The sequence below is a fragment of the Arachis ipaensis genome, chromosome B04, assembly GCF_000816755.2.
Source record: "Arachis ipaensis cultivar K30076 chromosome B04, Araip1.1, whole genome shotgun sequence".
Classification (NCBI taxonomy): Eukaryota; Viridiplantae; Streptophyta; class Magnoliopsida; order Fabales; family Fabaceae; genus Arachis; species Arachis ipaensis.
The window spans coordinates 40,060,013-40,072,637 of NC_029788.2; the positions used below are offsets into that span (position 1 = coordinate 40,060,013).

The window sequence follows — 12,625 nt, forward strand, 5'->3', positions numbered from 1 at the left end:
TCTAAAATTTTGTAAAAATTAATTTACTATTTATTCAAACTTAAATTATAAATTATAAATAATAAATGAAAAATAATCTGTTATAGTGATACTTATTCTGAACTACATAAAATTTGAATAGGCTCCTGAACTATGTAGAGTATTTTTTTAATGTTCTCAGTCATTAGAACATTTTTTAATTAATTATTAATTTTTTAATAAAAGAATGGGCAGAATTAAATCATGAGTAATTCGAATCTGGCCAATTCGAATTACTATGTGCAGCGTGTGTGTATAATTCGAATCACCCTGATTCGAATTACTACAATTACATAGAGATGGAGTTCGAATTAGGCTGATTCAAACTATATAGAAATGTCTCTTGGTTGATTTATGAACCAGTTTTTTATTTGGCTGATTTGCGCAAATTTTTGCTCCCCTTGGCTTATTGACGTGATTTGCCCTTAATTATACTATNNTGTGTCAAATTTGAATTTATTTGAGTTAAAAAAATGAATAAGAATGAAAAATACTAAAAACGTAATATAAAATTATAAATTAATTTTATAATCATGATATATTTGAATATTTTTAAGGACAAATGTGTCAAACTTAAACTTATTTGGAGGAACTTTCGTCGATTGGCATGAGAGATTAAGAAATAAAAAATAGTAAAACTCTTATATAGTATACATAAGTAGACCAAAAAATGTAGTAACAAGAGTCTTCTTAGGTATAAGTTGTAAAATTTCAATATTTTTATAACTAAAAATTTTTATAATTAACATTATTATGAATCTTTTACTAAAATTATTAGTTAAATTTCAAATTTTGCCAAGTAATCAAAGTTGCTGATATAGTATCATTAGAAAAGAAAACATGACTTAAATTCAATATAAAAAAGTTAGTATCATCTTTTATATAATAAAAATAGAAAACATTGATAGATAGATTCAAAACGGTTTTCATATGCCCAATAAGCAATATCATTTTACCTTAAAAAATTGAACAAATGCTATGCATACCAGTATACTTGCAACCAAAACAACAACAAAGCAGCCATGTTAATATATATATAATTTAACTTTATTCTATATCCTGTACAATTCAATCAAGATACAATTTAATCTTTCCTTCTCAGGCTCATCTCTATGCGTATGCTAATATAAACCGTATGGAATCTACAACACAACGATTTAGTAGAATGGTAAGTGACAACAAACTTTACCAACACTTCCATATATAAGACACTCCAACAAACTTTACCAAGCCTTCTTATATATCACTCGGTTAGGCCCCACTAGCAGGTAAGAATTAATTAAAGAACAATGACGGGTGCATAAGTGTTATTCTCACAAATGCCTCACACAATAAGTAAGAATAGCTGAGATTTCGGTGACACGTATAAAGTAGTAGTAACTTAAGAAAAAAGATACTCCTTTTATGCGAGGCTTCTATGAGAAAACATGCATGCACATCTATCAGTTCACTTAATTAATGTTCTTAATCACCTCAAAATAAGCTTGCAGAACTGAGTCGTAGAATGCTAAACCCAATTTGCGTGGAATAAACCCAATTTGTGTGAGAATAGGTTCTATAAGGTTCTAAAGGTGGTCTGGTTTGTACATATGCAAGAACAGTCAGCTTCCCTTTTTAACAACCTTTTCTCGCGGTTAATCATCAGTTTAATCAAGGGAAGCTTTTTGGAAACTTGGCGCCAAATCTCATTAACAGTCCCATCTGGTTCTTCATATTCAAAGTATCGCTTCACCTGAAAGCAGATAAATTAAGTTAATACCCTGACATAACACACACACACACACAAAGAAAAAGAAGAGGCAAAGAAAAAAAAAAAGAGGAAAGGGGGGGGGGGGGGAGGGATAAAAACAAATGTTAACTAGAACACCCTCCTATATTTTTTTTTTAAATAAAATCAAAATCAAAAGGAGGGATCAAAGCATGCAAGACAATTACAGTACATGACACAGATTCAAGGGTGTCCATGATTCATGATACATCTAGGATTTAGCCATCTAGAGGAGAAGCAATGAAGACCTACAACATTGATTCAAGTTTCTTACTCAAGTTTTGTTTTGACAAATCAGTGAAACCCTCAAATTGTTACAGGTCTTGTGGGGAAGCATTCTTCTAATGTGCAAAAGGAATGTACCCTAAACAGACTTATTAAACATTTGTAGCATAACAAGAAATTTATTGAGAAAATTATACCAGCACTACTAACCTCTTTCAATTCTTTCTGATATTTAAGGATCCTCTTAGCGGTCACTGCTCTCAACTTTGATACCAAATATCCTGGCTTTATAGAAGAATCAGTGTCCACAAATAAAGCAATCTTCTTATAGTCTATAGTATCTTCAAAAGGCAACTCGATATTATCACTGACAATCACTGGAATGCATAAGCTAACTATAGCATCAAAGAGTCGACAGGCTGATGGAGTATCTCCAGCAGGATGTAAACAGAACTTCGATGTGTGCATGCCTTGTGAAGCCGCCCGTCTACTCTCTCTGGATTGTGCTCCATGTTTTATTATGACATCCTCTTCCTTTTCAAGAACTTGAAAGAGTATATCACGAATTTTCCCTCCCTGTACAATATATAAGGAGATAAAATAATCAACACAACAAAATCCCTATTGTACGAGCGAGGCACCTGAATCAAAGGCAATATTCTGGTCATTATATGGAATAAAAAGCAACACTGTCACAGCACCAAGCACATGTTTTTAGGACACCAACAACATACAACACCCAGAAAGTAGAAAATTACCCAAGTTTGTGTGTGTATCAGTTCAATTCAATTACCGTAATGTTAATATGAAGTTAAGTCTTAGAAGAACTTATATATGGTATGGCTCCAGGCTCCAAGCACCAAGAGTTTAAAGAGGTGCTTACAGATCATGCAGCCTCGCATTGGCAGCGGGAACTCTTATGACAAAACTATGAATTAGTATCATTTCCAGCTAGCTCCCATGAAGCAAAAGACAAAGTAATAGCAGTATTGTTTTTCCAAAGATACCAAAGAAGAAACATCAATGCAGAAAGAGAAAGAGAATTAGCTATGCAAAGAAGGTCTCTAAGGAGGATCCTTGGTAGATGGAAAATCATCAAAGTAGCACTGTGTATCAAAATCATTACCCTTCCATTTGCCATCAAACATGTAGATTCATAGGCAACAGAAATTTTCAAAGGCTCAGGAAGGCCGTTGCACAATTTGCACTCAGCTAGTTTAAACAGAATTTTTTCATCCTAATATTGGTTCTAAACACACCGTGTCAAAAAATTAACATCAAGGCTTCCAATTCACAATTATAACAATCAACCACCAATAATTGCATGCATAAAAAAAAATCACATCACCTCTTTGCGATACCGATTGCCCATGAAGAACAGCAACGTCTTGCGATTCTCTACGCTGACGTCACCGTCGTAGCTCCGTATACGGTGTGAGTAAGGAACCACCACGTCCTTCACCAGCGACCCCTGGTCAGGCCTCAACCTCCCGAAGTCCGCAACCAGCAGAACGCAATTCCTGACCCGATCCAAAACCCGATACATCGCGTTCGGATCCGAAGCAACGATCACGTGATCCCTTCCGTTGCTCCTTTTCCAATACTCCTGCGCCTCCAGCCACTCCACCAGCGCCTCCTGATTCTCCTCGTCGCTGTACGCGGGTTTCTCCGGGCCCGGTCCCGAGCCCGCGGGCCGAATAGGATTGACAATCAAGCTCAACGAAGAGAAAAACGGAACGAAGAACAGGTCCGCCTCCTCGGGGTCCATGACGCGAACAACTGGCGATCCGGATCGTTCCGAGTCGGGTCGGGTAAGATCCGAGAATAGATACCATTCCGCCATGTGCTGGTGGCCAGGGTACTTGAGCGACGAGACGGTGTGCGGAGCACGTGCACCACGCGCCAGCGAGTGTTGCTGTATGACGCCGTAGGTGAACCTGTGTGGGAGATCGTACAAATAGACTTTAACGGGAGGGGAGCCACCACGGCCGCCACCTCCGGCGGCGGCGAGTATGGCGGAGCGCACGGTGGTTGTAGCGGCGGTGGCGTCGGCGTCGAGGGAAGGGTTGAAGAAGGCGTTGAAGAGCGCGTAGAGGACGCCGAAGAGAGAGAATGTAATTAGGGTTTGTTTGAGGAGTGGTTTTCGGTTCATGGCGTGGAAGAACGCGTGGATTCGAGAGATGAGAGTGGATTTGGGTTTTCTGGTTTTGGCTTTTGCTGATGATGCTAATGCTGAAGCAGCTGCTCCTTCGTCCATGATTTTGGAGTAAAACGGCATTTGATTCCTTTTTTTCTTTTTTTTCTTTTTTTGTTTCCTTCACGTACAAACACGACCAATGAATTATGGTTTCGCTTTTTATCCTTTTAATTAATTTTCCTTTTTTGCTTGGCTGTGTGTGTGATTTTTGTCTACTAAATTTTAGATGGTTGAAAAATGAAAAGAGAATGAATTTAAGTATACTAATGCTAGTGTGAATGAAGAGAGCACAGGCAGAACAAGAAAAGATGAGGCTGGTTTTCGTATCTGCTGTTCTGTCAAAAGAAATTAAATTAGTAATTAGTAAGATGGTGATAAGATAACTTATCTTAATAGCATGCTTAAGTACTTAACAACGACTTGTTTTTTAATTTTTCAAAAAGAAGGAGGTTAAATGTATTTATCAAATAAAAAATATAAATGTCACCAAAAAAAATAAAAAATATAAATTTTCTCTCTCTAAATATTTAATTTGTTTGTTACTTGTTAGTTGTTATACTCTTTTTTATAATTTCTAAGCTTTGAAAGTGTTTTAAATTTATAATTTTGAAAACAGATGAGATTCTATCATACATAAAATATTTTTATTGTGAATTTAACGATGTTAAAAATATAAAAATAGTTTTACTTTATAATAAGATTGAAATGTGGATTGATAGTCAATGAAATATGGGATTTACACTTTAGCAAAATATTTCATTTTCTTTCAGATAATTAGTTATATCACTGAAATACCCATTTATTCATTATTCATATTTTTAGAAATGCTTAATATCATATATATTGAATATTTAAATTTTAACCGTCTTTAATTGCTAAAACAGAAAGTCTTTAATCAAAAGGAATATTTTTTTTTTTACGAAAGAGTAGAAGATTCGAATCACGATTTCTTAAATAAGTAGGGAGAAATTATATCATTTGAGTTAGAATTTTGTCCTTTTTTATTCTTTCTTGTCTTACAATAATTTGCATAAAATCATTATATACATAACGTAAATTAAAATAAAAAATTAAAAATAAGATAATATTATTAATTATTTTACATATGATAATTATCCATTCCAAACGAGTAGAGATAGAATAGATACCGCGAGTTCAGATAATGTTGTCATCTTCACCACTAACTTTTCGTCCTGGCACATATATTTTCTTTGGATCAATTTTTTTAAAAGAAAAAAATTAGTAAAATGAAAAAATAGATCTTAATCATCTAAATTAAAATAGTAGAACTCAATTAACTCACTGTTTTACTCAAATTTTTGTTCCATTGTTAACAACAAATAAATCAAAAATTTTCGAGTTTTGTTTCACAATCTTAATTTAAGGAGCGAAAACGATTCTTTTTGTAGATGTCTCAAGGTCTCAATTGTAGATTCAAAAGTAAAATTAAAGATGAAAAGAAAACATGCAAGGTGTCGGAGGTAAAGTAAAATGCAGAAATTAAAGCAAACAGGAAATTAAAAAGAAGATGAAGGAAGAAACATGAACGTAAAAGAGAAAAAGACGTAAAAGTAGAGGAATTTTATTAATAAAAACCGGAAAAAAGCAAAGTACAAGTGTTTGAGTTCAGAGGAATTACTTAAGATTCCCAATTTTACTCTGTGATGCCAAGGGGCTGAAAGCGTTTTTTGGGTTTCTAAGTGTTTTCCAAAAAGAACTGAACTGATTACAATGTTTTTCTAAAGCTCTATTTATAGATTAGCCTAATATCAGCTAACAGTTACCATTTGTATACCACTTGCAGAAAATTTGAATTTCTTGTAACTGTTCCCGCACTTCTTGTTTGATGTTAATTTCAAAATTTAAATAAATAACTAACTATCAAATGATCTAATTTAATTTAAAATAGATATAAATACTATATATAGGAATATTACCAAATAACTAATTATTTTTTTTAATAATTTTCTTATAAAAATTATATTTTGTCAAACAAGATGCCCCCAAGATTTCTCACTTGAAGATATGCAATGATTGAAAGAATTTCTAATCCTATAAAATCTCCACACTAACATTCTAATAGTTTTGACTCCAAGCGCTAAGAGACTCAACAGAATTTCTAAGTCAATTAGGCTTTTGTATTTATGAAGTACATACTCAAATGTCAATGAGAGATTATTTTTGTCCAAGATCTTAAACTTGATGCATTTTTTTTAAATAAAACCATTCATATCTATTTTACACATCTCAATACTTTCAGGATTAAATGCCTTGGTGTCAACTGTCAGTGGCTTGACTCCAAGATTATACATCCTGAACTCCACATGCATCTCATCATAGTAACATGTACTATTATTAGCAGGAACTTCTTCCACTCCTCCATCTTCGTTCCAGAAAATCAACTTTTGATGTAGAGTGGATGGAATAGCACCCATTCCATGAATCCAATCACGTCCCAAAAGCAAGTTAAAACCAGCTTTAGAAGGAACAACAACAAATAGAGTTGGCCTATTGACAGAACCAACCTCAATTGACAGCAGAACCACACCTCTAACAGAAGAAGTCCTTCCATTAAAATCTGTTACCCCAATGCTACTTTTAATTAGCTCTTTTTCAGTCTTTCCAAGCCTTCCCATCATTCTTTCAGGCATGAGATTGACAGCAGCTCCCCCGTCAACTAAAATCTTATTAACTATACTTCCATCAACACGAGCCTTGATATGCAATGGACGCAAATGCTCCTTGTCATTTTCAGTAGGTTTCTCAAACAATCCTCCACCACACATATTGTCATCTAGTAACAAGCATTCACTTCCAGAAAAGACAAAAGACATCATAACACTCATCTTCTAATGACTCTACTTCCCGGATTTGACTATACTCCTCAGGCAGTATTGACACCACAGCTATAGGTTGCTTAACACCAAATATTGCTTCTAAGCTGTCATCAAAACCAGTGTCAAAATTATCAGTAATTAAATCTTCATCCTTTTCTCCCTTGTGTTCAACCATTACTTTCTTTCCAGCAAGATTCTTCTTTGCATTTTTATTGCATTTAGGGTGATTAGAAGAATTGACTGTTTCTACAAACTTAGTTATGGTTGGCAAAGGAGGAAAATCTACACCATGTCCCTTGTATGGATCTAAAGGAACATACTCAGGTATATTCTCTTTTTGCCCAAAAGTTGTAAAAGGAGAATACTTTGGAACATTTGACAATTGGGCCAAGGAGAATAATTAGGAACCTGCTGCATGTTAAGATTATAACAAGAATAAATTGGCTTTGAGGGAACAGGCACATTTTTTGGAATATATATACTACCTCCGTCTTGTGCATGATTCATGTTCCATAATTGAGACTCATAGTACCTGGGCTTAAAAGGTCTAGGCTTCACCCATTTGTTTTTTCCTCTCGCAAAAGCAATAGGTTGATTATGCACATTTCTCACATTCTGGACCCATTTATTGTTTGAAATTTTGGTGGGAGGAACTCTTGCCTTTTGAGAAAATCCATCAGGTTTTTCATCAATCATGACCACAGTCTTCATCTTCTGGTTGACGGGTTGTACCCCAGTGTTGTTGACGCACTTGTTCAAAGGAGTTTGACCGCCCAACTTTTGTTTTCCCTCGGCTATCTTCCGCTTTAGCTCGTTAGTTTCATTTTCTTTTTCAGCAATCTTCTTTCTCAACTCAGCCTTTTCTTTCTCTTCAACTTTGTACTTTTCAAACTCTTTTGCAGCTTCTTTGTCAAAAACAGCATTGCACTTTGGGCATATGGCGATAGTGCTATCAGATTCTTTAATTCTCAACAAAAAATCTAACAGATCCTCACCAGGACGAGGATAAACTGGCTTCTTATCTTGCTCAAAGATTCTCAAGTCCTTATTTTCATCTTTAGCACTAACTATTGTGGCATCAACTTCTACCATGTTGACAGACAAATTGAATGGCTCGACATAATTTGAGTCAGTAGCAAATGGTTCAGTGTCCACCTTCATAGTAGTTTTATCCTCAAACTTCAATCTTCCCTCCTCAATTGCTTTTTGTATCAAGTCCCTGAAACGGACGCAATTATTAGTGGTATGCAAAAATACCTGATGAAACTTACAAAATTTCTTATTCTTTATTTCATCAGCTGTAGGCTTCTTTTTTCCTTCAGGTAAAATAAGCTGCTTATCTTTTAATAAAACCTCAAATATTTGATCTGCCTTAGAAATATCAAAAGAATAAGTCTTATTTTCAACTTTAGAATAAGAAGAAACTTTTTCTTTTCCTTTAACAGGCTTCAAAGATTTGCATACATAAGGAGGACCCCCACGTAATTCAGCAATATAAATCTCCTTCTCATCTGAATCACTACTATCAGAAAAACAATTAACATATGCAACCTTTTTTGAACCCTTTTTAAAATTTTCTTTTTCTTTCTTAATTTGTTCTATCTGTCTTACTCTTTCAGCTAACTGGGAAAGATCTAAAGTATGTTGATTGACAAGTTTCTTCCTAACTCCAAATTCTAACCCATTAGTAGCCATTTTGACAACTTCAGTTTTCGGAATCGGAGTAAAACACTTATTTCTCATGTTTCTAAATCGCGCCAAATAAGTTTCAATGGATTCTCCTTCTGCACGTTTGACAGAGAATAAATCCGTAAGACTAACTTTTAATTCACCTCGGAAAAACTGATCATGAAAATTTCTTTCTAACTGCGCCCAAGAATGAATAGAATTTGGTCTCAAGTTGGAGAACCATGTAAATGCATTTTTTGTTAAAGAAGAAGGAAAGTATCTCATCTTGAGATATTCATTAGAAGCTGCTTCCCCAATTTCAACAGTATATCGAGCAATATGCTCTACTGTAGACTCATTTTCTTCTCCAGAAAATTTTGTAAGGGATTTTGGAATTTTTCAACCCCTTGGGAGCTCTGCTTGTTGGACACATTCAGGAAAAGTAGACACAAAATATGGCCTATTTAAGCAACCAACATTAAATCCCAAACGGTTTAAAACTTGTTCAACATTTCTTGCTAGATTATAATGTCCCCCTAAGTTGTTTTGCCTAAGTCTTTCTAACATATCATCAGCATTTTGATCATGTCTAGGCATATGGACATCATAATTAGGAATTGCTCCACCATTTTGATTGACATTATCAAATCTTAAACCCTGGTTATCATTTTCTTCTAAATTTACCACAGTAGCAATCCTATTAACTTGCCTATTTAATTGTTCAATTCTAGTGTTTGTGTTTTCTAAAAGAGGATTTAAAACTGTCACCATTTGATGAGTTAACATGTTTACTAGATCATGGTGACTTTCATCCATTTGTTGCCTAATATTTGCTAAAGATCCCACAGTTTGACTAGGTTGATTAACAGGCATTGCTCTTGACATGTCAGGAAATACAGGTCTAGAATTTTCTACCCTAGTGACAGTGGATGTAGTAGGATTAGATGCACTATTATTTCCTATATTAATAGAATGTGAAAAATTTTGTTGTGATACGTGTGAGCCTGACGCCCCAGAAACAGGTACATTTGACATGCCATATGGATTTTGATAAATAGGATTTTGAAAAGTTGAGTAGAGAGGCACAGGCAATCCTTGTGTCACCATGGAGGAGACATACCCCGGTGGCAAGCCATATGGCGGCCACCCCACGGTATTTATGTTAGTTGCATTTAACCCTGTATGGGCATGGCCAACGCCATCATACTTCACTGACATCAAGGTAGACTCTACGTTTGAAACCACAGGAGAATTTCCGAATTCATTTCCTCTAATCTCATCACTAGAAGTAAAAGAAGATGCTGCAGAAGTATTTGACATGTCAACTGACGCTGATTTCCTTAGCTCTGGACGCACGAACTTACCACTGCGCAACCACATGCAAATTCAAAAACTCTTGATTTTTCTTTTGACAAACTACAACCTATTGACAAGGTCCCACCAGGCGTGCCAATTTGTTTTACTCAAATTTTTGTTCCATTGTTAACAACAAATAAATCAACAATTTTCGAGTTTTGTTTCACAATCTTAATTTAAGGAGTGAAAACGACTCCTTTTGTGGATGTCTCAAGGTCTCAATTATAGCTTCAAAAGTAAAATTAAAGATGAAAAGAAAACATGCAAGGTGCTGGAGGCAAAGTAAAATGCAGAAATTAAAGCAAACAGGAAATTAAAAAGAAGATGAAGGAAGAAACATGAACGTAAAAGAGAAAAAGACGTAAAAGTAGATGAATTTTATTAATAAAAACTGGAAAAAAGTAAAGTACAAGTGTTTGAGTTCAGAGGAATTATTTAAGATTCCCAATTTTACTCTGTGATGCCAAGGGCTGAGAGTGTTTTTTGGGTTTCTAAGTGTTTTCCAAAAAGAACTGAACTGATTACAATGTTTTCCTAAAACTCTATTTATAGACTAGCCTAATATCAGCTAACAGTTACCATTTGTACACCACTTGCAGAAAATTTGAATTTCTTGTAACTGTTCCCGCCTTATTCAACACTACAAAGTACAAATTCAGAATGGAAAAAGAGCGGATTTTTTTTATTTAAATTAAAAATAAATATTTATCGATTTAAATAAACATACAACTATTTACTAAAATACATTTTGAGTCACATCTCAGTGAGAAAAAATCACACTAAAAGCGTATTACAGATGCACTGCTACCATATTGTGACACGACACGTGTTAGTCATATTTCGGATGCAGTGCATCCGTAATATGACCAAAATTAATTTTTACCCACTGCATCCGAGATATGCACAATTAGAGTGATCAGTGGCAATGCATCCGAGATATGGTCAAGTGTGCATGACAATTTTTATTTATAATCATTACAATATTTTTTTTAAAAGACATATATTTACATGGATAAACAAGTCAAATTATACATTTGGATGCACTAAAAAAGAATCATACATTTGATGGGGTCTATAAATATAAGTATTAAGCAAAATACATATATGAATAATAGTAACTAATGCCGTCCAGCGGCAGGATTCAAGTGGTGTCTAGTCTCACGTCCACAAAGACGGAACAACTTGGGAGAACAGTATGGACGAGGACAAACACCTGGCTGGCTGGAAGTGAGTGGTGGACACTGGTATGGTGGCGGATGAGGAGCTGATACAGTCATGGGAGGAGGAGCAGCTGATACAGTCATGGGAGGAGGCGTAGGAGGTGATCTCCATACAGTATCGGATGGTAGAGTCGGCGGTGGCAGGGATGGAGTCTCAAAGTGGGGTGACGGAGCAGAACCTGACTGGTGCGGTGGTGGAGGAGGAGTCTGATAGTGCCTTGGAGGAGTTGTCCCTTGCCGGGTGGAAACACCGCTCAACGTCCCTGGTATGTCGGATATTAGTTACATCTAAATCATTAATTGTCCCTAAATAGTACTACAACCTATAATGTACCAACCTATACGTTTACGTTAAACGTAACAAAAATATATAAATTTCTAAGTTACTAAAGACTAACACCCTAAACGCATTACAAGATAATTATATAAATCTACAAATCTTAAACCTATTAAACACGGATATTTTTTATTTAAATTAAAAAATATAACATTTACCGATTTAAATTTAAAAAAAAAAACCATTAAACACTAACCTCAAAGTCCAACGCTCCAGCTACGTGCTAAGTATCATTCAACCTATTAATGTCTCCTGTGCGGACATATGCTCGGGGCCATAGCTCGTGAAGAATCTCGCTTTCACACGTGCAGAGTCTCAAAAGTTTGAAAAAAATGACCTTAATCCACGCTGATCTCGGATGTTGTGGGTTTATATACGCTCCAGACCATATCTCGGATGCACTGCCCCTGATCACTCTAATTGTACATATCTCAGATGTAGTGGGTAAAAACTAATTATGGTCATATCACGGACCCACTGTATCCGAAATATAATTTTGTTCATATCTCTGGTGCATCCGAGATATGACTAGCACGTGGCGTGTCACAATACGGTAGCAGTGCATCCGTGATACGTTTTTAGTGTGGTTTTTCCCGCGGCATCCGAGATGTGACCCAAAATGTATTTGAGTAAATAGTTGTACGTTTATTTAAATCGGTAAATATTATATATTTTTAATTTAAATAAAAAAATAAAAAAAAAGCATCGTTACATAGATGACATGTATGACATGTATGGATATGAGAAAGATAAATATTAGAAAAAAGTTTGACTTTTAAATTAAAAAAAAAGTAAAAAAATTATCGTAATTTATTTTTTTAATTGTTTAGTAAAGTTTGATTTTTTTTTATACCAAAAATAGGGAGAGTCGAACCCGCAATCTCTTAGATGAGTATGGAGAAACTATGCCATTTGAACTATAACTCATAAACTTTTGATTTTTTACTTTATATTCTTTAAATAGGACAAAAAATATATAAAAAAATATTTAATAAAATA

At 34.8% G+C, this 12,625-nt stretch overlaps 1 protein-coding gene across 1 annotated transcript; it reads right to left on the reverse strand.

Moving 5' to 3' along the window:
- LOC107639267 (probable arabinosyltransferase ARAD1) lies at window positions 1,027–4,572 on the reverse strand. The gene is made up of 3 exons (XM_016342747.2): window positions 3,360–4,572; window positions 2,222–2,587; window positions 1,027–1,750 (listed from the first exon to the last, which is right to left on the reverse strand). Exons 1-3 carry the CDS (start codon window positions 4,287–4,289, stop codon window positions 1,574–1,576), a joined length of 1,473 nt encoding a protein of 490 aa, XP_016198233.1. The 5' UTR covers window positions 4,290–4,572; the 3' UTR covers window positions 1,027–1,573.

Excerpts from the sequence above, each read along its gene's own strand:
- LOC107639267 (XM_016342747.2), bottom strand. The coding sequence starts at position 4,289 with ATGCCGTTTTACTCCAAAATCATGGACGAAGGAGCAGCTGCTTCAGCA. Across the intron at positions 2,588-3,359 it reads GCAATCGGTATCGCAAAGAG|GGAGGGAAAATTCGTGATAT; the intron begins GTGATGTGATTT and ends TATATTGTACAG. Across the intron at positions 1,751-2,221 it reads ATCAGAAAGAATTGAAAGAG|GTGAAGCGATACTTTGAATA; the intron begins GTTAGTAGTGCT and ends ATCTGCTTTCAG.